This window comes from Adiantum capillus-veneris, chromosome 21 (genome assembly GCF_014529385.1).
Source record: "Adiantum capillus-veneris isolate H3 chromosome 21, ASM1452938v2, whole genome shotgun sequence".
NCBI lineage: Eukaryota > Viridiplantae > Streptophyta > Polypodiopsida > Polypodiales > Pteridaceae > Adiantum > Adiantum capillus-veneris.
In genome coordinates, this window is record NC_140951.1 from 51,447,132 (window position 1) to 51,472,196 (window position 25,065).

The 25,065-nt window shown below is 43.6% G+C and overlaps 1 protein-coding gene and 1 long non-coding RNA gene across 2 annotated transcripts in view; one reads left to right on the forward strand and one right to left on the reverse strand.

Moving 5' to 3' along the window:
* The window catches only part of LOC147430939 (uncharacterized), a 43,705-nt gene extending 19,495 nt beyond the window's left edge, over window positions 1-24,210 (forward strand). Inside the window, exons 2-3 of the long non-coding RNA XR_015185685.1 lie at window positions 23,782-23,920; window positions 24,073-24,210. This is a non-coding gene — a long non-coding RNA (uncharacterized LOC147430939). The remainder of the gene's footprint in view (window positions 1-23,781; window positions 23,921-24,072) is intronic.
* On the reverse strand, window positions 6,628-7,432 carry LOC147430940 (uncharacterized). The gene is made up of 2 exons (XM_086494484.1): window positions 7,200-7,432; window positions 6,628-7,114 (listed from the first exon to the last, which is right to left on the reverse strand). Exons 1-2 carry the CDS (start codon window positions 7,430-7,432, stop codon window positions 7,033-7,035), a joined length of 315 nt encoding a protein of 104 aa, XP_086350610.1. The 3' UTR covers window positions 6,628-7,032.
* Window positions 24,211-25,065: the final 855 nt, after the last annotated feature.

Genomic DNA, 25,065 nt, shown 5'->3' on the forward strand with positions numbered 1-25,065 from the left:
TTGGCCATGACTTGATCGCTTCAACTTTTGCAGGATCCATTCTGACACCATCCTTTGAGACAATGTGTCCCAGAAAGTGAATCTCTTCCAGAAAAAACTCACTTTTCTTTGCATTGATGAGCAACCTATGACTGCGTAGCTCTTTGAACACAATGGCCAAGTGATGCCTATGCTCCTCTTCATTCTTTGAGTAGACTATCATGTCATCAGAGAATGTACCAACAAACTGTTGGTGTGGATGGAAAATTCTGTCCATCATCCTATTGAACGTAGCAGGAGCATTGTGAGACCAAAGGGCATCACTAAAAATTCGTAAAGGCCAAACGTCGTTCTAAAAGCAGTCTTGTGCACATCCTCTGATCTAATGCGGATCTGATGGTACCCACTCTTTAGATCTATCCTGCTAAACATAGCTGCTCCTTCTAATTTGTCCATAATATCATCAATTCTAGGTATAGGGAACCTATTCTTCATGGTATTCTTGTTCAGTGCACGGTAGTCGATGCACATACGCCATGAGCCATCCTTTTTCTGCACCAACAACACTGGAGAACAGAATGGAGATGAATTGGGCTGAATCAGCCCCTTTTCTAACAACTCCTGTACTTGGCCCATTATCTCTTTCTGCTGAGCCGCACTAACCCTGTACGGAGGCTTATTTGGTGGGCTACTACCTGGCACCAAATCTATCGCATGGTCCTCGGGTCTCTCTAGCGGTAATTGAGACGGTAATGAATCGGAAAAACAGTCACTATACTGTTGTAAAAAACATTGACCTTTCTTTATCTAGCACAGATAAATTTGATTCATCACAATCTGACACTTCACGTGCAAAAACCAAGTACGTAGAAAGATGCTTTTTCATTACAGAAGTAATAGCAGAAGCTGATACAGTAGGAATAGACTCCCCTTTAAGCTTTACATCCAGAATATGAGTCTTTCCCCTGCTCTGTACAGTGATCTTTTTGTTGTAGGCATCCATGATTCCCTGTACACGAAACAACCAAGGAATACCGAGCAACACATCACATCCGTCCAGTGGCATGATGTAAAATTCTTCAGCATCTACATAGGACTGGATATGTAGATGCAACTTTCCGATGATGGGTGTCACAGCCTCTGTATGGCCAGGACATGCCAAACCTGCCTCTGCTGTATACCCCATCTCTTCAGGTTTGATTCCCAACTTTGAAGCCAATTCTGGGGAAATAAATTTGGCTTTGGTACCTGGATCAAAGAAGATAAGCACTGTTTGATCCCTGACCTTTCCCCATGCTCTGCAAAGCTCACTTGCATCTGAATTTGGCTTATCGCCCACCATATCTGGCACTAGACCAGCCAAGGGCTTCTTTCCTTTCCTGTCCTCCTTGTCTTCAGAATCAGCTGGCCTTTTCTTTGTAGGACAGTTGTAAGCAATGTGGCCAAGCTGCTCACATATAAAGCATTTGTTCTCTGTCCTCAAGACCTTCTTTTGCTCTTCTGACTTGCGAGGAAAACATCTTTTCCATTTCTTTGCTGGTCCTTTTTCTGATTCAGCCGTAGCTTTGTCTTTCCCTGCGTTGGCTGACTCCTGAGTCCCTTTAGGAGTCTCATTGGGAACGTGCTTCTTGGCTGAATTTTTCTTGCATGATCCTGCCTTGACGCCAGTGTTAAATTCACAATCTTCTCCCTTGAGCAAACCATTGCCAATGTTTGCTACCTGGATGAGCTGCGTCAAAGTAGTGACTTTTGTCTTTGTGCAGTATTTTCTCAATCCTTTAGGTAGGCCACAACAGTATTTTTCAATCTGTTCTGTCAATGGCACAAACCTATAGGAAGTTACTGGAAGTAGAGCTTTCCAAAACTTCCGATTGTAATCATCCAGATTTCTGCAAGTGGCAGCATTTAGCTGGTGCCATTCTGTCATGACAATCTGCTTCAAAGTCATCAGATAACCATGTTGCTGCAAAAATCTGCTTGAAGTAAATCCATGTGGACGGAGCTTGCCCTTGAAGCAATAAAGTTGTCCACCATTGTCCCGCATTCCCTGTCAAGAAAGTGGCTGCCTTGCGGACCTTTGAAGCCTCTGTAAAGTTTCCCCCTGCATAGGCCTTGTCAAACTGCTGGAGGAATGAGAGAGCCTTCTTCCTGTCATCAAACCCTGTAAAGGTCGTGAATGACACACCTTTGCCACCTTCTTTGTACGGAGTTGGCCTCTCCAGCGGCGTTAAATTGTCATATGGAAGTGACTGAAACATGGGAACACTATTAGGGTTCATCTGTGTTCCTTGGCCGCTATTAACTTGACCTGGAAATGCCATATTTGGCTGCTGATTTGTAATTTCAGCCATACCAAAATTTGCCTGTGGCATCCCAAATTGGCCCTGAGTGCTCTGAAATCCTGGTAGTATACCCGTGACACTGTACATGGGGTTAGGCATCATCGTTTGAGCACTCCCAAACACTATTCCTGGCGTGTAAAATTGATTTCCAGGTGCATGACCAGCCATGCTTTGGAATACCGATCCACCTCCAAAATAGCCAGGGTGTACTGAAGGTGGTGGGAAGACCTGTTGCATAGCCTGTAAGTTGCTTCCCTGCCCATTAGAACCAGCTATAGGCTGCTGAAAGGTGGCGGGCTGAACTGGTACAGCTTGAAATACTCGCATCTCAGCCACCTGTTCTTGCATCTTAGGCACAGGTTGTGGAGACTGCATGTTCTCCGTCAAGTGTACAGGTGTTTCCATTGACTGTGCGGTATGAATCACCTGTGCTCGAGCCTTAACAGGCTTTTGAATATGATCCAGTGACCCAACTTGCTGAGACGGAACAGGAGGTTGCAGAAAGGCTAAAAACCTCGGGTTCTGCATTACTTGTGTGAACATAGCCACAGCAGTAGCCAACTGGGTCCTGAATATATCATCAACCGTCTGTGGTGGTCTTGAGGACTCACCCACTTCATGTGTCTGTTGACCTTGTGAAGAGGAAACCTCTTCAGTCACATCATCTGGTCTGTCAGCCATAATTGCAATTCCCTGTGTCTGGTCTATGATCCCCTGTGTCTTCAAGCCCAAAACTGACCAAGGCTCACTTCTATGGGAAAAAGTGATTTAATCCCGTCGATGGAACCATGAAACCGGCCTGTTCAATCCAAAAAGGGCTGTAGACTTTACTTCAAACCTTGATTTAGCTTTCACCCATTATTAGTCGTCTATTTTACCTGCGCTATAGTGACACAAGAGAGGGGAATGGGATACAGATGCTAGAATGCACCTGTATGAGAAGACCGACACCAGATTGGCCCCTAACTTAGGCGCCCCTTTCGGTATTTCTTTATTCTTTAAAAGAGGGAATAAATGTTGTGGATCCCTACAAGCTGCCCCGCACAAACTTGGCTGAATTTCAACTGTTCCGGCCTGATTTCGGCAGCATAACTGTACTAGGACCCTTCACAGTCAGTATTCCCACGCATTGACTGACTTTCCCGACGCATACGGGCACTTTGCAAAACCTGGCGAGAATCTGCAGCACGCTGAATTCTCTGTTTTCAGCCCTGAAAATGCACTAGATCGCCTGTACAGCAGTCCCCTTCCGTCCCCGAACCTCCTGGGGGTATTAGGGTCCGTTTAGGGCCAAAACCCTAAACCTGCAAAAATACATAGCAGGCTGTAATTCACTGTTTCGGGCTCTGTTTCACGTGCCAGTCGCATCCGTAGCAAGTCCTCGAGCTCCCGCACCTGTAGGGCTACTTGCCCTTTGAATCGGACGAGATTTTTGGCGTGAAATTTCTCCGAATTCACCTGTACCTGCGGGGGATTAGCCGCTAGCTAATCCAGTACCTGTGCAAGAGGCTCTTGCCTCGACAATCGCGCATGAACCCAGACAACTGTACATTGGTCAAATGAAGAGCCCACTAGAGGGGCATAATTTTATGGCCTCAATACACTTCCCTTGCTCTTCTCAACCTCTTCTACGAACACGAACTTGCCTTTCTTATCAATACTGCACTTTCTCTGTAAACGTGCCCACTCTAACTTCATGAAGCTGCTCCTCAAATTTATCACAGTTACCGCTTTGGTATGCTCAACCCCTTGGTTCACTTTTAAAAAAAAACAACCTTGAGTTTTAATACAACAAAAAAGCCGTCTCTACTCGGGTCTTCCTCGTTGCTAATTTATCCTCCCTTCTCGTCGCCCCAATCAACTTGGCAAATTTTTATTCTCGTTTTGGTTTGCTGTCTGCAGCCAGGCTCGGCAACGTCAACCAGTACCGCCCTCACACTAGATGTCCTTAGATGCTCGTCTCGGCCTCCACTTCGCAACTCACAAATCGAACTTGACAGTGCTCCCGGACGCTCTCTGTCTCGTCAACCTTAATCTACAGTTGACGCTTCACCACCAGACGCTCTCAACTCCTGTTGCTCCTTGCGCTGGCCCTCAGTAAATCGTTCTCTGCCTTCAGCAATTCAACTCTGCTTTCGGCCGCCCTCCACAGACTCTTCTCGAACAGTCGACTCCCTCCAAAATCTCATCAACTTCCTCCTCTTCTCCTCGCGTGCTTTCTGTTTGATTGCCCTCTCTGCAGTCGGCGACTTCTCCCCTGGCTGCCTTGTCTGCTCCTTCCAGGCTCCCGGCTCACGGCCCTCCGCAGTCCACGAACTTCTGCTTTTCTTCTGGCGGCTCGTCCCCGGCTCTCGGACTGACTTTTTTCTACAATTGACCCACTTCTTTATACTCTTTCCCTGCGCGCCTCCTCCGCCAGCTGGCCGACGGCGTCAACTCCTTGCTTTTCGACTCCTCCTCCTTCTGGTCACGCTGCCCGCCTTGACCAGAATAGCCTTTTCCTTCACTTAATATATAATATATTTATAAACAAAAACTGCTCTTAGGCAACCGTTCACACATGCCTCATGGCCTTGCCTTCGAGCTTCTCACTATATTTGGCAGACAATGTATTCAAGGCAATGCCACTTATTTCCTCTAGCATCCTCACCGCATATCTACCAAAGAGTCTTCGATCACGTATCGACTGAAGTATCCTTGCCACCGCTTTACTGGCCGCACTTAGTGCTCTCTAAAGTACATTGCAGTAAATATATGTATCAACCATGGATTTATGGAGCACAACCCCACAAGAAATATACGCCAAAGGATGGCAATCAGTAAAGTGTCTGAGCAATAATAATGCCTAAAATCTTGTGTTTTGTCAAAGCTTCACCTTGTGGACGCGGAGCGTCACGACATCCACCCCCTCTGAACCTGCACAGCCTCTGGTCTGTGCCAACCTGTATAATATCCTCCAGGATCGAAGGGAAAACTCAAAAATTTTCCATCAATCAAGTAGTTCCATCCAATAAAGCATAAGCATGATCCACTGCAAAGTCTGTAAATCTCTTGCCATAACATGTAAGCATAACAAACACCACCAGGGTCATATGGTCTATATATCAACTGCCATAAGCCATTCTCATAAACCTATTCTCCTTGATCAAATGTCTTAAGAAGATATTGTCCCAGCACTAGAGCTGCATAAAATCCACATGAGCATACATTATTGATCTCAATCGACATCAAACAACCTTGGGGTAAGCTTGGTCTTCCTGGATCAATCAGCAACCGATAACATTGTGCATCCAAAAGAACCCAACCATATTCAACCTGCTTCTTAAGGACCTTAAAATCTCTTGGGTCGAATACCATAGCAAGAACATAGCATCTATGAGCCTCACAGTAAAGTAAAACTTCCCTTGAATCATTATGCAACACCCAGCTCTCGTAAACATTTGACAGCTTTTGCTCAGCAAGCATATAGGAACAGTGCATACCTTTTACCGGTAACCATAATAGCATTGACATAAGCATAAGTAGAAAGAGTATATGGATCCAACCATAGCCAAAACCTCGTCGAAGAAACTGAAGAAGCATGTGCATCCTTTGCTTAATCAATAGTGATTCACCCCCTCTAACTTCATAGTTATCACGAACCTCTGAAAATCTTGCATCAGTGTGTCAGAGTCATCATTACTTGGAACTCCAACCTGACCTTGAAAAAGAGCTGTAACTTGTGAATTTTCATCCACTTTTGGATCAGTAGAGCAGTGAATACTCTCATCATCTGTCAAAGAATTGTGGGTTGCTTCTTCATGTAGCTCATGAGAAATATCAAAAGAAGAAACTTCATGTCCAGTATGTTGTACTTCAGTCATGTCAAAAATGTTAGGCACACAAAGAACATCATCCAAGCAATCTTCATAGATCTCTTCATCCTGATCCACTTCACACACTTCTATGATAGCCAAAGATCCATCGATACTTTGTGAAGACTCTTCACGCACCTCCTCTGAATAGGTACTAGCAATAGAGAAATAATCCATAATATGTTTCTCACACATACCACAATTAGATAAAAAGACATCAATAATGGCATTCTCTTCTCTCAACCCTGACAAGGAAGCGTCACTATTCGCATCATCATCTTGCCATGTGATATCAGCACCTGTAAACATATCGTTAGCAGCAACTATAGACTCATGTATACCCTCTATTGACTCCATAATTTCTTCCACTTCATTTGTTACATCATAAATATTTTTATCAATGCAATCGTCTTCAAGAAACCTGTTGTTTTGCTTGGCTTCACATGCTTCCATTGTGCTGAGAGGACCATCAACACCTTGTGAAGGATCATCGTGAAATTCTTGAGAACAATCCATGCTGCAAAGATTACTAGTATGTGGAACACTGACAACAACATTTTCACCTTCGTCTAATTCTTCACAAGAACCAATGATAGAGGCAGCTACCATGTGAGCAAGCTCTGAAAAATTTTCATCAATGACTTTAGTCTGAAATTCATTGTTTATCTGTATTAGATTGCTTGAAGAATGATTTTCTGTGATGAAATCTGGTACTTGCAAAGCTGCATCTGCTTTAGCTTTACTTCTTGCATGAATCTGCTCCTAGAATTCCTCATAGGTGATTGTTTGCAATTGATCTCCATCACCTTTACTAAAAGTAACCTGCTTTTGTTGATTCATCTGCTCTATTTCCAAGGCTATGTGTCGGTCACCCACTTGTACAACTGCTTCTTTAAATTTAGCCCAGTTATTTGCATACTTATCAGTAAGCTTTTGTATCTGATGACGCAATTCTGGAGCTACTAACCGGTCAAACTCCTTGATCATATGCTAAGTTGGAATACCCATAAGCTCCATCTCTGACATGTAGCATACAAGATATCCATCACTATCGTAGCCATCAAAAATACCTCTTTCATAAGAGACTTTATCCAATGCTTCTTCCACTACTTCATCTCGTTGGGCTAATCCTCGTAAAAACTCTTCTCGGTCCAAACCAAATTGCTCATAAGTAACCTGTTGTTGCTCCTGCTGCAAGAAAGCATCAAATAGCTGCATTATATGCTGCATCATTTCTACTTGAGACGTTGTCGTCATCCTCTCTGCAAAAATTTCCCACCCCGGCTCGCTTTGCGTCGGGTTCACCAAAGATGTCGAGGAAAAATAAGTGCGGTTAGTGATCCGGGATCAACACTGGGTTTCTTGCCGTGGGAATGTGGTGAGAAAAAAGATACAACACAAGATAATTTGACACAAGGGACACCTTAGAATCTTAAGTTGTTAAACTGAATGAGGTTAAAATCTCGATACAAAAGAAACTTCGCTGTAATAGGCATGAAGTGCTCTAAACTTTGCCAAGATTCGGAGCGGACGTGCAAAGCCAAAGCTTTATGGACTCAATACACTTCCCTTGCTCTTCTCGACCTCTTCTACGAACACGAACTTGCCTTTCTTATCAATAGTTCACTTTCTCTGTAAACCTGCTCACTCTAACTTCATGAAGCTGCTCCTCAAATTTTTATCACAGTTACCGCTTTGGTATGCTCTACCCCTTGGTTCACTTTAAAAAAAAAAACAACCTTGAGTTTTAATACAACAAAAAAGCCGTCTCTACTCGTGTCTTCCTCGTTGCTTTAACTTCCCTTCTCGTCGCCCCAATCAACTTGGCAGAGCTTTATTCTCATTTTGGTTTGCTGTCTGCGGCCAGCTGTCTGCAGCCAGGCTCGTCAACTTCAACCAGTACCGCCCTCACACTTGATGTCCTTAGATGCTCGTCTCGGCCTCCACTTCGCAACTCACAAATCGAACTTGACAGTGCTCCCGGCCACTCTCTGTCTCGTCAACCTTAATCTGCAGTTGACGCTTCACCGCCAGACGCTCTCAACTCCTGTTGCTCCTTGCACTGGCCCTCAGTAAATCGTTCTCTGCCCTCAGCATTCAACTCTGCTTTCGGCCGCCCTCCACAGACTCTTCTCGCTACAGTCGACTCCCTCCAAAATCTCATCAACTTCCTCCTCTTCTCCTCGCGTGCTTTCTGTTTGATTGCCCTCTCTGCAGTCGGCGACTTCTCCCCTAGCTGCCTTGTCTGCTCCTTCCAGGCTCCCGGCTCATGGCCCTCCGCAGTCCACGAACTTCTACTTTTCTTCTGGCGGCTCGTCCCCGGCTCTCGGACTGACTTTTTTCTACAATTGACCCACTTCTTTATACTCTTTCCCTGCGTGCCTCCTCCGCCAGCTGGCCGACGGCGTCAACTCCTTGCTTTTCGACTCCTCCTCCTTCTGGTCACGCTGCCCGCCTTGACCAAAATAGCCTTTTCCTTCACTTAATATATAATATATTTATAAAAAACTGCTCTTAGGCAACCGTTCACACATGCCTCATGGCCTTGCCTTCGAGCTTCTCACTATATTTGGCAGACAATGTATCCAAGGCAATGCCACTTATTTCCTCTAGCATCCTCACCACATATCTACCAAAGAGTCTTCGATCACGTATCGACTGAAGTATCCTTGCCACCGCTTTACTGGCCGCACTTAGTGCTCTCTAAAGTACATTGCAGTAAACATATGTATCAACCATGGATTTATGGAGCACAACCCCACAAGAAATATACGCCAAAGGATGGCAATCAGTAAAGTGTCTGAGAAATAATAAACCTATTCTCCTGGATCAAATGTCTTAAGAAGATATTGTCCAAGCACTAGAGCTGCATAAAATCCACATGAGCATACATTATTGATCTCAATTGAAATCAAACAACCTTGGGGTAAGCTTGGTCTTCCTGGATCAATCAGCAACCGATAACATTGTGCATCCAGAAGACCCAACCATATTCAACCTGCTTCTTAAGGACCTTAAAATCTCTTGGGTCGAATACCATAGCAAGAACATAGCATATATGAGCCTCACAGTAAAGTAAAACTTCCCTTGAATCATTATGCAACACCCAGCTCTCGTAAACATTTGACAGCTTTTGCTCAGCAAGCATATAGGAACAGTACATACCTTTTACCGGTAACCATAATAGCATTGACATAAGCATAAGTAGAAAGAGTATATGGATCCAACCATAGCCAAAACCTCGTCGAAGAAACTGAAGAAGCATGTGCATCCTTTGCTTAATCAATAGTGATTCACCCCCTCTAACTTCATAGTTATCACGAACCTCTGAAAATCTTGCATCAGTGTGTCAGAGTCATCATTACTTGGAACTCTAACCTGACCTTGAAAAAGAGCTGTAACTTGTGAATTTGCATCCACTTTTGGATCAGTAGAGCAGTGAATACTCTCATCATCTGTCAAAGAATTGTGGGTTGCTTCTTCATGTAGCTCATGAGAAATATCAAAAGAAGAAACTTCATGTCCAATATGCTGTACCTCAGTCATGTCAAAAATGTTAGTCACACAAAGAACATCATCCAAGCAATCTTCATAGATCTCTTCATCCTGATCCACTTCACACACTTCTATGATAGCCAAAGATCCATCGATACTTTGTGAAGACTCTTCACGCACCTCCTCTGAATAGGTACTAGCAATAGAGAAATAATCCATAATATGTTTCTCACACATACCACAATTAGATAAAAAGACATCAATAATGGCATTCTCTTATCTCAACCCTGACAAGGAAGCATCACTATTCGCATCATCATCTTGCCATGTGATATCAGCACCTGTAAACATATCGTTAGCAGCAACTATAGACTCTTGTATACCCTCTATTGACTCCATAATTTCTTCCACTTCATTTGTTACATCATAAATATTTTTATCAATGCAATCGTCTTCAAGAAACCTATTGTTTTGCTTGGCTTCACATGCTTCCATTGTGCTGAGAGGACCATCAACACCTTGTGAAGGATCATCTTGAAATTCTTGAGAACAATCCATGCTGAAAGATTACTAGTATGTGGAACACTGACAACAACATTTTCACCTTCGTCTAATTCTTCACAAGAACCAATGATAGAGGCAGCTACCATGTGAGCAAGCTGTATAGGTATGCATGTGCAAGATGGATTTGACATGGAAGATGAAATTTAGCCTAAGCAGGTGAAAAGTAGCCTAGCCTATGATGTTTCTCGTTTCTTCCCAAGGTCTATTGTGAAGCGTAAAGAGGTCTTGCAGGTTGACAGGTTTATGGAAGAGCCTAAAGAGGTGAGTAACGCTTTGGATACAGGATTGAAAAGTCTTGAAGAGGATGCATTGGCTACTTGTGTACCTTGTGATTCTGGGTGTGAGTGTGAGGTTGAGGTTATTGATGATGAGCACGTATCTTTGGATACTAGTTCCTTGGAAATTAGGGAAGAGGGCAAGGCTGAGAGCCATTTTGTGGATTTGTTGGATGTGGAGCTTGTTTTGAAGCCATATTTTGATGTATGTGCAGTGATTGAACCGATTTGCGAGCATGATTGTGGTTTATAGCAGGGATCTGTATTCTTGGAGACTGATGAACCCATGCTAGAAGCTATGGATAGTGGTGCTAGCCATGATTATGATGTGGATAAAGTTATGTGTGATGATGAGTATGCTTATGATGATGAGAAGGGGTTTGGCATATATGAGTCCAACCTCAGCTATGTGGATGCCTATGCTAGGGATATGTGTGCTGCGGGGATACTTTTGTGCTTTGGATATCAACAACTTTACCTTCACACAATGCTTTTAGCTACTTTGGTGCATGATTTGCAAGTTGTTGCTATGGCTGGTGAAGCCAAGATGCCAGGTGATGAGTCACTTGAGTTGTCTCTATCGGTTGGGTTGAATGTGGCATGCAATATTTATGCTTTTGGAACTTCAGACAGGGCGGATGTGTTAGTTGGATATGCCTATGGTACATTTTGGTTGATTGTTGACAAATGTAGGTGTGGTGTTATGATGCTTCTTGTGAATCAGGCGATATGCCTTTGGCCTTTTGATCCAGGTGGAATGAGCATCTACTAGTGTTGCTGCTGCTGAGCATGAATGCTCTAGCAGGCTAGGGGGTGGGAAAATTATGTCAGGAGTTTTTTGGAGCAAGGGATTGCGCATATGTACATACACATGCATGGTGCATCAAATAAAGAATTGTCCATTTTCCAGAGCCAGGTGGTTACGTGGGGCCCACATGTGTACAAGTAGGACAGCATGTACATAGTGCATCGATTTTCATCGTTACCAGTACTAGTGTGTTTTTTCTACAATAATGAGGAGTTGGTAGCGCGTAAAACATCTCGAGGAAGCTATCCGCGGGCCGACGACATGAGGTAAGCAGGTGCGTCAGATGGCATCTAGTGGCGTCAGGAGGCCGAACGGGGTCAAGACTTGCACGTGGATAAGTACGGACATGACGTGGATGTTTTGTTGTGATAATTATGCAGAGAGGTAATCATGAAGACCATATTTTGGGGCCACTTCATGTGGTGGTGGGATGCATTATTGAAAAAAGTCGAGTGCCAGGTGTGCGTATAGATGCAGCAGGGTGACAACTATGCACTGCGAGGTCAGTTTTTGGCCTGTTCGGGGTCCGTTTGAGGTCATCTAAAAGACCAAGGGTGACCAACTAATAAAGCTAAGTGTGGGAACTGAAAAAATAGAGAGAAGACCAGAAAAAACATGGAGAAGAGAGGAGGAACAGCCGCATGTGTATTTTTGGGGTTTTTGGAGCCTGTTATGGCCGTAAACTGCTCATCCGATGTCGGATTTGAGCACTTTGACATTGTAGATTGGGGTTTTGGGCCGTTCCGAACGCGATGGCTCTATCAATTTTGCCAAATTCCTCCCTCTTTTTCTGTTGTTTTGGTTGTGTAAGTTTCTCTTATGAATGAAGCTTCTTCTCCAATTTGTGATTGTATCTGGCATATTTTACCCATATTGTGTGAGCTGTTTGCCCCATTGGTGTTGGCCCAAGTTCATTTGTATCTAATTATCATAAGTTCTCCTCTTTTGAGCTGAGTTTTTTGGGTGTGTGTGTGTGTGTGTGTGTGTGTCTCTGTGTGGAGTGGGCAAGTGGATAGTCTCTCTCCTCTCACTCCAGAGGTGTGTTCCCTGTCTCGGCCAGGTGTGTTGTGTAAGCCGAGTGGTGCCCCTAGTGTGTGTGTGTGTGTGTGTATCTTCCCAAGAGTGTGTGTCGGGTCATTATAGAGGGGTTCTGTGTGTTTCCATCCCGCTCACATTCTTTTGGCACCCCCACGGAGGATCTTCTTCGAGTACCTTCTGCTTCGAGCTTCGAGCTTCGAGATTCGGGATTACAGGTTGCAGACTACAGATTACAGATTACAGGTTATAGGGATAGCTATAGGTACAAGTGATTCAAACAGGTACATGTAGCTGGAGTACAGTGATATACTAGCAGTGGTGTCACTTGCAGTTGTTGTGGGTATGCATTATTTGGTGCCTGTTTGAGCGCATTGTCTGTTGGATTGTACGTTACTTGTGGAAACTGCCATTGTACGCCTTTGTGAAGCCGTATTTGGTTTTATTTGGTAGTCCCAGCCATTTCTGAGACTTGGTCTGGAAGATAGTCATTTTTGAGACTTGACTATACGCGATTTGCATGAGCCTTCGTGTGAGGGTCAATAGCGTGAGGTTTTATTGAGCTGGGGGATTCTCAAATGTGGAGATCCTTTCGGTGATACAGGTGGCTGGAGCACCCTTTTCGTGACCTCGCCATAGGCTATGTATTAGTGATTCCTATTTGATGCTCGGGTTCTATTGTTGACAGTTTATGCATACATATACAGTCTATATTTTAAGTTCTCACTGCTCTACTTCTGGGGAAACTCTGCCAAAATTTTTCCAAGTTATGATGGCTGGTTTTTTGGTCTTGTGAGCCATTTATGCTATTATGCTGCTGAAATTTTGGCAAAGTCAGAGGATAAGACAGGTGTGCTTTCTTGGGAGCTTCACGGTTGGCTTTAATGGATGATCAAAATGGACCTCACTTCACTCCTTTTCATTTAACTCAAAGAATCCAGATTAATGTTCATGTGTCCAGGAAGATTTTTTTCCAGCAGCGTATAGTCTTTATGTTCGGGCCAAGAAGATTAAGGGAGATACTGGAATGTCCTTTGCCTGTTGTAATTCCGATGATCAACTATGAAAACTCATTTGATGTGCATGTGTTTGTCCTTATCTAAAGCTGAGCTCCATTGAAGTTTCTGGGGATTGGGTAGTGAAAAGTTTTGGGTTCTTGCACGTGTGTTCGAAGGGGTTCTCAAAGCATTAAACTTGGGTAGCCATGGCTTTCTCTTATCCGGAATTTCATGGAACAAGTGGTGAAGATGCGGAAGACTTTCTGGAGCAAGTCGGGGTGGCATGCATAAGCAACAATATGTGTGATGAGGAGAAGATTTTGAGGCTATTGGGATTGCTTTTGAAAGATGAGGCCCGTGTTTGGCTCATGGATTTGGAAGCTAAAGAAGCAGTGGCTTCTTCTTATGGTTTGAGTCTTGACAAGTTTATAGAAGCTTTTTTAGAGCATTTCCAGGTTGTGGAAGATGCAAATGCAGTATGGAATGAGCTCAATTCTCTTAAGCAAGGTGTTGGGGTATAAAGCCCAATGTGGTCGCCCAGGTAAGTGGGCGGGCCGCCAGGTATGTACACATATTCTTTTGTTAAAACCTAATAAGAACTCACTATGCTCTACACATTACAGTAGAGCGAGTTCACCATATCGTCGTGCTCTTCTTCTCGCACTCTCTCTCGCGTCGCACTTCCGCTCGTACTCCTTCAACTGGTATCAGAGCTCAGATCGAGGCTCGGGGCAGCACTGCAGGAGGCTAGAGTCACCAGCTCAGATTGGAGTGAAATTCGACAGGCGAAGACACGGCCCCAAATCTTGTGGGAGGGCCCGAAGGCCTTGGTGTTGTCAGAATTTCATTCTGAGGTCATCTCGGCCACCGTTCGGCTTCGACAAAGGTCTGCGCAGGCCATTTTCGACTACGTGGTCTCGGCGGGTGCAGATCCGACTCTGCAAATTTGGGGTTTTCGGCCTACGACTGCAGGTGCTGAGGATATCGACACTCCCAGAGTGTTGATTTGTGGCTGTCTACACATCGAAGGACGGCTCACAGTTCTTGGAGGCGTGTCACATACGACACGGGCGCATCTACACACAGACTGTAGGCGACATCCACTAGCTCATCAAGTAGCTTGTGTTTGCTGCTTGATATTCCAGATTTCATCCTGACATTGCAGGTACTTCCACATGGGATGTATTGTCAGAGATGATGTATGTTTGTTGAGGGTTTGCTGGCTGTGAGTCATGCAGCAAACAACCGCCGCATCGGTTACAACATACAGTGGGAAATTTGTGGATGTATGACTTTGTGGGAAGTCTATGTATTGTTAGATTTACTACAGCCTTTGTTGAGGGTCGAGTGAGGTTTTATTGAGCTGGGGGATTCTCGAATGTTGAGATCCTTTCGGTGATACAGGTCTTGGAGCGATCCCTCGAGCACCCTTAGATAGGTAGCTAGGATGTATTGACTGTGAGTTAGACAGTTGGGATTGCATCTTTTCTTTAAGACATTGTCCCAGTCTATGCTTATAGGATAGTGACAGAACAGTCAGAGACAGTACAAGTGCAGGACAGGTTTACCCACAGCTTACAGTGTCAGAGAGACAGTGTTTTTGAGCTGTTTTTTGGTCTGTTTTTGAGTACACCAGAGCCATTTTACAAAGGAAACTCTGTCGAAATTTATGCAAAATCTGAAGCTTTCTTGGTTCATTTGACAGGTTGATATTGGTTCAGAGGTTAGTTTACAGGGGAAACTCTGCCAAATTTTTCCCAGGAAAGTTAACCACTGTGAAGCGTAGCTATGGCTGGATCACACTGCTCTTTACAATATCAAGAAGCTAGATGGAACAAATTTCCCATTGTGGAAGCAACAGATTTGGCACGTGTTGGTACAAAAGAAGCAGATAAAACCTATAAAGCTCAAGGGGATAAAACCAGAAGATATGGACGAAGATGAATGGAGCGAAATGGATGAATTGGCACTTTCTACCATTATGCTCACTTTGGCAGAAAGCGTTTACTTCAATGTAGCAAACAAGATGTCGGCTTATCAAGCATGGTTAAAGCTGAGTGATCTTTATGAGAAGCAGAGTGCAGCTTCACAGGTATACTGGCTTAAGAAGCTTGTTGACTTGAAGATGAAAGAAGGGACACCTATGTCCAATCATCTGAATGAATTCAACACAATCTATAGTCAGTTGTCAGCTCAAGGTGTCAAGTTTGATGAACCTGTTAGAGCTATGTTCCTGTTGATCACATTGTCGGAAAGTTGGGACACTTTTCGCACAGCTTTGAGTAATTCTGCACCTCCAGATGGTTTGAACATAGCAGGTGTAGAAGGAAGTCTGCTTACTGAAGAAACCAATAGAAAGACAATGGACAAAGGCAAAGGAACAACCTTAATTGTCAGGGGAAGGACCAAAGAAAAGTACAAAGGTGGAAAGAGGAATCAGTCTCATAGCAAGTCCCGCAGTGCTAAAGGCAAGAGTGACATAGAATGCTACCATTGTGGCAAGAAGGGTCACATGAAAAGAGACTGCAGAGAATGGAAAGCAGAAAAAGGCAAAGAGAAAGCTGAAGACCATGGTGAGAAGAACAAGTCCTCAGTGAAGATTCAAGAAATAAATGTGACAAACACTGTTGCAGAGGATGGCACTCTAGTGTCAGGAGACATCTACTTCTTGAAGAATACAATGGACTCAGCTCTTCTTACAGCATCTGATGGAAATGCACTGAGTGAGTGGATTATAGACTTAGGGGCATCACTTCATGTGTCTCCAAACAAGGAGTGGTTTACCTCTTATGTGACCACTAAAGATCATGTTCGGTTAGGCAATGGGCAGACATGTGAGATCTTAGGTGTTCGAGATGTTCAATTGAAGTTTCAGAATGGCTCCTCTTTCACGTTGAAGAATGTGAGACATGTTCCCGCACTTACAAAGAGCTTGATCAACACAGGTTTACTTGATGATGCTGGCTACGTCACCACTTTTGGTTAGAACATGTGGAAGATATCCAAGGGTTCTATGACAGTAGCACATGGAGTAAAGTCTGGAGGACTTTACATGATTTATGTATCAAATGTCTCTAAAAATGTAATCAATGTAACCGAGCAGCCGAACGTTTCTTTGTGGCATAGCCGGTTAGGACATATGTCCAAGAAGGGAATGGAAATCTTGTCTCGTTTTGGTTATTTGCCTGGCTTTTCATTTAATGATTTTGAATTCTGTGAACATTGTCTGTATGGTAAGCAAACACAGCAGCCACATAATCATAGAAGCAATAGAAGAGATACACAGTTGGCACTTGTTCATAGTGATTTGTGTGGACCTATGCCTAACCTATCTCTAGGGGGAGCTTCTTACTTTATGACATTTATAGATGATTACTCCAAGAAAGTATGGGTTTACTTTCTCAAGCACAAGGATGAAGCATTGAGTGTTTTCAAAACGTTTGTGACACTTGTGGAGAATCAGAGTGGCAAGAAGCTTAAATGCTTACGCACTGACAATGGTGGAGAGTATGTTTCAAATGCCTTTCAGGACTTTTGTGAGTCAAAAGGTATAAAACGTGAACTTACTGCTCCTTACAATCCTCCTCAAAATGGTGTTACTGAGAGGATGAATAGGACCATACAAGAGAATTTCAGAAGTATGTTGTCTAATGCACAACTGCCAAATGGGTTTTGGGCTGAAGCTGTATCAACAGCTGTTCATCTTGTAAATATATCTCCTAGCAAGGTTTTGCAAAAGGATTCAGTGCTAGAGTTGGTATGGTCAGGCAAAATGCCCTCATACAAGCATCTCAGAGTCTTTGGCTGTGAGGCATATACTCAGGTTCCAAAGGAATTTAGGAACAAACTTGAGCCAAAGAGTAGAAAGTGCATCTTTCTTGGCTATGGTAATTCTGGTGAGATGGGGTACAGACTTTGGGATCCCGAATCCAGAAAGGTTGTCCGCAGCAATGATGTTCACTTTAATGAATCCAAATATCATTCTAAACCAGAGAGGGTTGAGGAGATTAGAAGAGTTGTCTTCCAAGAAGATGGACCTGCACGTGCAAGACAAAATGTCAGGGCTCAAGAGGAGCAAGGACAGGATAGATTGGAACCACAGGTTGTGGCTGAGCCTGAGCCACCTATTGTGCGTAGATCTGGACGTGTCACGCGATCTCCAAATAGGTTTGTTTCATCTATGAACTATGTCATGTTGACTGATTGCAATGAGCCTTCATGTTACAAGGAAGCAGTGCAAATGAAGGACTCCGGGAATTGGCAATTGGCCATGCAGTCAGAGATGACAGCTCTGCATAAAAACCAAACATGGAAGCTAGTTAAATTACCATGGGACAAAAAGGCTCTACCTTGTAAATGGGTTTACAGGTATAAGATCACCGCTCATGATAGTCAGCCAAAGTACAAAGCAAGGCTTGTTGCCAAGGGCTTTAAGCAAGAACAAGGCATTGACTTTGAGAAAGTCTTCTCGCCGGTGGTCAAGATGACTACATTGAGATGCTTTCTTGCATTGGTTGCCATATTAGATTTGGTGTTGCACCAAATGGATGTCAAGACAGCGTTCTTGCATGATGATTTAGATGTGGAAATTTACATGCAGCAGCTAGAAGGGTTTTTTGAGAAAGGCAAGGAAGATTGGGTATGCCAGTTGTTAAAGAGTCTTTATGGCTTAAAACAATCACCGAGGGCATGGTACCATAAATTCCACAAGTTTATGCTTTCTCAAGGCTACAAACGTAGTGAGTTCGATCACTCTCTATATACAAAGAAGGCTAAGGATGGTAGTTGGTTGATCCTTATTTTGTATGTGGATGACATGTTGATTGCTGGCAAGCACTTGGAATAAATTTCAGCTATGAAGTCAAAGATGGAAAAATCGTTTGACATGAAAGACATGGGTGAGGCAAGTCATATACTTGGTATGCTCATTGAGAGAGATAGATCAAAGAAGTTGATTTTGTTATCTCAAACAGAGTATATTGACAAGGTTTTGCAACGTTTCAATATGGAGAAGGGAAAGGCATTGAGTGTTCCATTGCCACCATATGTGAAACTTAGCAAACAAGATTGTCCTGTGTCTGAGGAAGAACATGCTGAAATGGATAAGATTCCATATGCGTCTACAGTGGGTAGTTTGATGTATGCAATGATTGCCACTCGCCCGGACATTGCATTTGCAGTGGGAGGAGTAAGTCGATACATGTCAAACCCAGGCAAGAAACATTGGGAGGCAGTGAAAGGAATATTGAGATACCTGAAAGCTACCAAGAGTATGCGTATATGCTATGGGAGTCAGGAGCTAAGTGTAAAGGGTTTTACAGACTCAGATTATGCAGGTGACTTAGACAACCGAAGGTCTACGTCAGGGTATGTCTTTACATTGGCTGGTGGAGTAGTATCATGGCGTTCTAGATTACAAGATTGTGTTACTCAGTCTACTACAGAGGCTGAATATGTTGCAGCATCAGAGGCATGCAAAGAATCAATTTGGCTTAATCGACTAGTAACAGATTTGGGAATCAAAGAAGAGATGCTTGTGTTATATTGTGATAGTCAAAGTGCTATACAATTGGCTCGCAATCCAGTTTATCACTCAAAGACAAAGCATGTGGATGTGAAGTATTATTTCATCAGGGAAATGCTCGAGGATAAGAAACTTCAGCTTGTCAAAGTTCACACCACAGAAAATCCTGCTGATCTACTTACAAAAGGATTTCCCTCAGAGAGCTTTGCGCATTTTCGCAAGCAGTTAGGTGTAGGGTAGTACATCACTTCTCTACATCTCTTGTATATTAGCTTGTATAGTAGCCTCTCTCACACTTACAATACCACATTGGAATTTAAGTGGGAGGTTGTTGGGGTATAAAGCCCAATGTGGTCGCCCAGGTAAGTGGGCGGGCCGCCAGGTATGTACACATATTCTTTTGTTAAAACCTAATAAGAACTCACTATGCTCTACACATTACAGTAGAGCGAGTTCACCATATCGTCGTGCTCTTCTTCTCGCACTCTCTCTCGCGTCACACTTCCGCTCGTACTCCTTCACAAGGTTCTTGTCAAGGTGTTGATGCCTATGTACAAGGTTTTACAGATTTATGGACTCGTTGGTGTGTTGCTCTTAAGGATGAGACCCCCCCTTGTTCATTGAAGAAAAGTTCTTTTGTTGATGGTTTGTCACCTTGGTTGCGGTTCGAGGTTGAGTTGAAGATGCCCGAGTATTTTGAAGATGCGGTATGCATTGCAAAGAACAAGGAATGGAAGTTTAAGCGTCTTGAGGAACATGGTATCAGTATAGGTATGCATGTGCAAGATGGATTTGACATGGAAGATGAAGTTAAGCCTAAGCAGGTGAAAAGTAGCCTAGCCTATGATGTTTCGCGTTTCTTCCCAAGGACTATTGTGAAGCATAAAGAGGTCTTGCAGGTTGACAGGTTTATGGAAGAGCCTAAAGAGGTGAGTAACGCTTTGGATACAGGATTGAAAAGTCTTGAAGAGGATGCATTGGCTACTTGTGTACCTTGTGATTCTGGGTGTGAGTGTGACGTTGAGGTTATTGATGATGAGCACGTATCTTTGGATACTAGTTCCTTGGAAATTAGGGAAGAGGGCAAGGTTGAGAGCCATTTTGTGGATTTGTTGCATGTGGAGCCTGTTTTGAAGCCATATTTTGATGTATGTGCAGTGATTGAACCGATTTGTGAGCATGATTGTGGTTTAGAGCAGGGATCTGTATTCTTGGAGACTGATGAACCCATGCTAGAAGCTATGGATAGTGGTGCTAGCCATGATTATGATGTGGATAAAGTTATGTGTGATGATGAGTATGCTTATGATGATGAGAAGGGGTTTGGCATATATGAGTCCAACCTCAGCTATGTGGATGCCTATGCTAGGGATATGTGTGCTGCGGGGATACTTTTGTGCTTTGGATATCAACAACTTTACCTTCACACAATGCTTTTAGTTACTTTGGTGCATGATTTGCAAGTTGTTGCTATGGCTGGTGAAGCCAAGATGCCAGGTGATGAGTCACTTGAGTTGTCTCTATCGGTTGGGTTGAATGTGGCATGCAATATTTATGCTTTTGGAACTTCAGACAGGGCGGATGTGTTAGTTGGATATGCCTATGGTGCATTTTGGTTGATTGTTGACAAATGTAGGTGTGGTGTTATGATGCTTCTTGTGAATCAGGCGATATGCCTTTGGCCTTTTGATCCAGGTGGAATGAGAATCTACTAGTGCTGCTGCTGCTGAGCATGAATGCTCTAGCAGGCTAGGGGATGGGAAAATTATGTCAGGAGTTTTTTGGAGCAAGGGATTGCGCATATGTACATACACATGCATGGTGCATCAAATAAAGAATTGCCCATTTTCCAGAGCCAGGTGGTTACGTGGGGCCCACATGTGTACAAGTAGGACAGCATGTACATAGTGCATCGATTTTCATCGTTACCAGTACTAGTGTGTTTTTTCTACAATAATGAGGAGTTGGTAGCACGTAAAACTTCTCGAGGAAGCTATCCGCGGGCCGACGACATGAGGTAAGCAGGTGCGTCAGATGGCATCTATTGGCGTCAGGAGGCCGAACGGGGTCAAGACTTGCACGTGGATAAGTACGGACACGACGTGGATGTTTTGTTGTGATAATTATGCAGAGAGGTCATCATGAAGACCATATTTTGGGGCCACTTCACGTGGTGGTGGGATGCATTATTGAAAAAAGTCGAGTGCCAGGTGTGCGTATAGATGCAGCAGGGTGACAACTATGCACTGCGAGGTCAGTTTCTGGCCTGTTCGGGGTCAGTTTGAGGTCATCTAAAAGACCAAGGGTGCCCAACTAATAAAGCTAAGTGTGGGAACTAAAAAAATAGAGAGAAGACCAGAAAAAACGTGGAGAAGAGAGGAGGAACAGCCGCATGTGTATTTTTGGGGTTTTTGGAGCCTGTTTTGGTCGTAAACTGCTCATCCGATGTCGAATTTGAGCACTTTGACATTGTAGACTGGAGTTTTGGGCCGTTCCGGACGCGATGGCACTGTCCATTTTTCCAAATTCATCCCTCTTTTTCTGCTGTTTTGGCTGTGTAAGTTTCTCCTATGAATGAAGCTTCTTCTCCAATTTGTGATTGTATCTGGCATATTTTACCCATATTGTGTGAGTTGTTTGCCCCATTGGTGTTGGCCCAAGTTCATTTGTATCTAATTATCATAAGTTCTCCTCTTTTGAGCTGAGTTTTTTGGGTGTGTGTGTGTGTCTTTGTGTGGAGTGGGCAAGTGGATAGTCTCTCTCCTCTCACTCCATAGGTGTGTTCCCTGTCTCGGCCAGGTGTGTTGTGTAAGCCGAGTGGTGCCCCTAGTGTGTGTGTGTGTGTGTATCTTCCCAAGAGTGTGTGTCGGGTCGTTATAGAGGCGTTCTGTGTGTTTCCATCCCGCTCACAATGGCTATGCTGCTATCGTAGTGCATGCAAGTCTAACCACTTTGCTAGGAACATGGTTATAAGAATCCTTGTTCCTCTCCCTATCCTTGCCCCCAAAGCTTGGCGGCTTTAGGTCCTTAAAGCAAGTATGAGATTGTCTCTACAAACAGTCTCGCAGGTATATCGACCTGTACCCCTTTGACCACTGGCGAGGCTACGCTCATCCGCGCCGCAGCCTGTACAGGTATATCGACCTGTACCCCTGTGACCACTGGCGAGGCTACGCTCATCCGGGACTATCTATTGCGAGGAGTTGGGACACTAGCCAAAGCGGCTGTCAGTGCGTCTAACCGCGTGGAGATGCCTTGTAGCATCGTGACTAAATGAGCATGTATCTTTGCTAAGGTCGTCAATTTGATAGTGAAATAATGGAACATCCTGCTAGAGAGATCGATCTTTGACAAGAGGTTGATAGGGTCGACGAGGTCATAGTCATCCGAGCCATAGTCCAAGAGATCCTCCTCGGCCCGCTCGGTGGCATCGATCTCCATATCATCCAACTTATCGGTGAGACTAGGGTCATCAGCTCTGGCGGCCACTACAGGCGCGCCGGGTCTGGCACAAGGTCTACGGCGGTCATGTGCCTCAGGGCGGGTCATCATCTGGCGTCAGACAACTCGATCGGGGCTAGGCCCGCGACCGAAGAGAGAAGACCGAAAAACCCTAATGGTGGAAAAGGCGATGTGGGGGACGAACTATGACGAGCATACATTTTTTTATTTTCTTGCAAATGTTAAAAAATGCAAAAATAACGGAATGCACAACGCTAAGTAAAAAGCATGTAAGAAATAGTCACATCCTTTCTAATGTCGACAAGCACACGTTGGCAAAAGACGCTACGGTCAATGGCAGGCACAACTTCGGCGGACAAAGTCGCTATGGTTGGAACAAGCTGCCGATCGATCGAACAATGCTGCTTGAATTTAGTGCTACTCTGAAAATTTCAGTGACCCCTCTGGGTGAAAGCCACCGTCAATTTTTGTGAAATGCCGCTGAACCCCCCCCCCCCCCCCCCCTTTTTTCAAATGTTGAGGTACCGTCGAGTGCTTCGAGAGAACTTGCGTGAAATGCCCCTTGAGTAAAATAGAAGGTAGGTGGGAAGGTTGAGGGGTGAATTTTGGAGCAAATTTAATGAACGCTGCCCTTGTTTTCAAGAAAAAAAACAAAAAAATGGGGGATGGGGGAGGCTTCAATCCGGCGATGGAGGAAGCAATTTGTGGGAAAGAGAGAGATAGTGTGCTTGAAGCTCCTGTGTCACTACAACATATGCGCGGTATTATCGCTCACATTACCGCAAAAAAACAAACAAACTTGAAATATAAAAATTCCTGTACGCGGAAAACACTGCGGAAAACTTTGCGGTAATGGTCTGGCGGTAAAATCCGCGGTAACGGTTGCGGCTATATTTCCTCGCCTATTACCACGTTTTTTGCTGCAAACATACCCGCAAACATTACCACGTGCTTGTTATCGCGGGCATTACCGCGGCAGGATTTATTATAAAAAAACAGATGACCATTTGGATTGTCCTTTGCAGGACCATCCAAAAGGTCATCTATTTTTTTATTTATTTTAGTTATTTTACAAAATTATTATTAATTACAACAAAATATCACAATTGGACAATACATTGAACCAAAAAAAGATTGATAATTTCATTTACATAAGTGGAATTACAATTGGGGGAGGTATTGAGCCAAAAAATCATAGGTATTGCATTTACATAAAGGGCAAAAAAAGCCCGCGTGGACAAAATAGAGTATGGTCATGTGGGATAGGGCAAACGGGGCCTGCGTATACAAAATAGAGGATGCTCATGGGGGAGTTGGTGGATTTCGCGTGGAACTCTTTGATTCTGCAAAACCATAAAAAAGAAACAATTAACACTTTGTTATTTAATATTTGATATGAAATCAACAATTTGATTATTTAAATAAGATTAACTTACATGTTGCAGACTTCTGCACGCATATTCGAACTCCTCTCGAGAGATCATTTGATTTTCAAACAACCAACACCAACACCAACACCAACACCAATTTGATTTGGTGTTGGTTGGTTGATTTTCAAACAACCAACACCAAGTTTGATACTCGGTATGGTTCTCTCTATATCTCTGCACATCTCTGGTCGGGCGACTCATGGTAATGTTATACTGACAAAAAATAGCAACCAATTAATTAAATGAAAAACATTAGATTTTTTACAATAAAACTAATATTTTTACTTACATATTTGTCTTTTCAAGCCGTTTTTCCTCCCGAACCATAATGCGTAGGAGTCTGATGGGATCTGGCCTCAACTTGACGCGTATACATCCTCGCACCCGTTGCCCTTTCGTCCTCTTTCTCGCCCATAGCGGTCTCCCACTCAAAATGGACAGCCATTGGGGCCTAATACGTCACCTACGACTTAATCATGGAGGTATGTTTATGTTTTTGTGTTGATTGTTGTTTAATTTAACATAATTAGTGTGTGTTTTAGTGTGTATTGGCCAATCCAATTGACCAATGCACACACTAAATAGTGTGTGTATTGGCCAATCCAATTGGCTTGTGCACACACTAATCACACACTAAATAGTGTGTGTATTGGCCAATCCAATTGACCAATTCACACACTAATCCCAAACTAACTAGTGTGTGCATTGACCAATCACATTGGCCAATGCACACACTCATCACACACAAATTAGTGTGTGTTAACACATACTAATTAGTGTGTGCATTGACCAATTATCATTGGCCAATGCACACACTAATCACACACTAAATAGTGTGTGTATTGGCCAATCCAATTGACCAATGCACACACTAATCCCAAACTAATTAGTGTGTGCATTGACCAATCACATTGGCCAATGCACACACTAATCCCAAACTAATTAGTGTGTGCATTGACCAATCACATTGGCCAATGCACACACTAATCACACACAAATTAGTGTGTGTTAACAGATACTAATTAGTGTGTGTATTGGCCAATCCAATTGGCTTGTGCACACACTAATCACACACTAAATAGTGTGTGTATTGGCCAATCCAATTGACCAATGCACACACTAATCCCAAACTAATTAGTGTGTGCATTGACCAATCACATTGGCCAATGCACACACTAATTAGTGTGTGATTAGTGTGTGTATTGGTCAATGGGATTGGGAGTGGGTGAGATTGTGAGGTAATGGGTTTTTTTCAAGTACTATATCATGTTTTGCATGCATGAACTTTGGAAATTTTTT

Coding starts and splice junctions, on each gene's coding strand:
- LOC147430940 (XM_086494484.1), bottom strand. CDS start 7,432: ATGACGACAACGTCTCAAGTAGAAATGATGCAGCATATAATGCAGCTA. Junction 7,115..7,199: donor GGATATCTTGTATGCTACAT/GTCAGAGATGGA, acceptor TTGCGTCATCAG/ATACAAAAGCTTACTGATAA.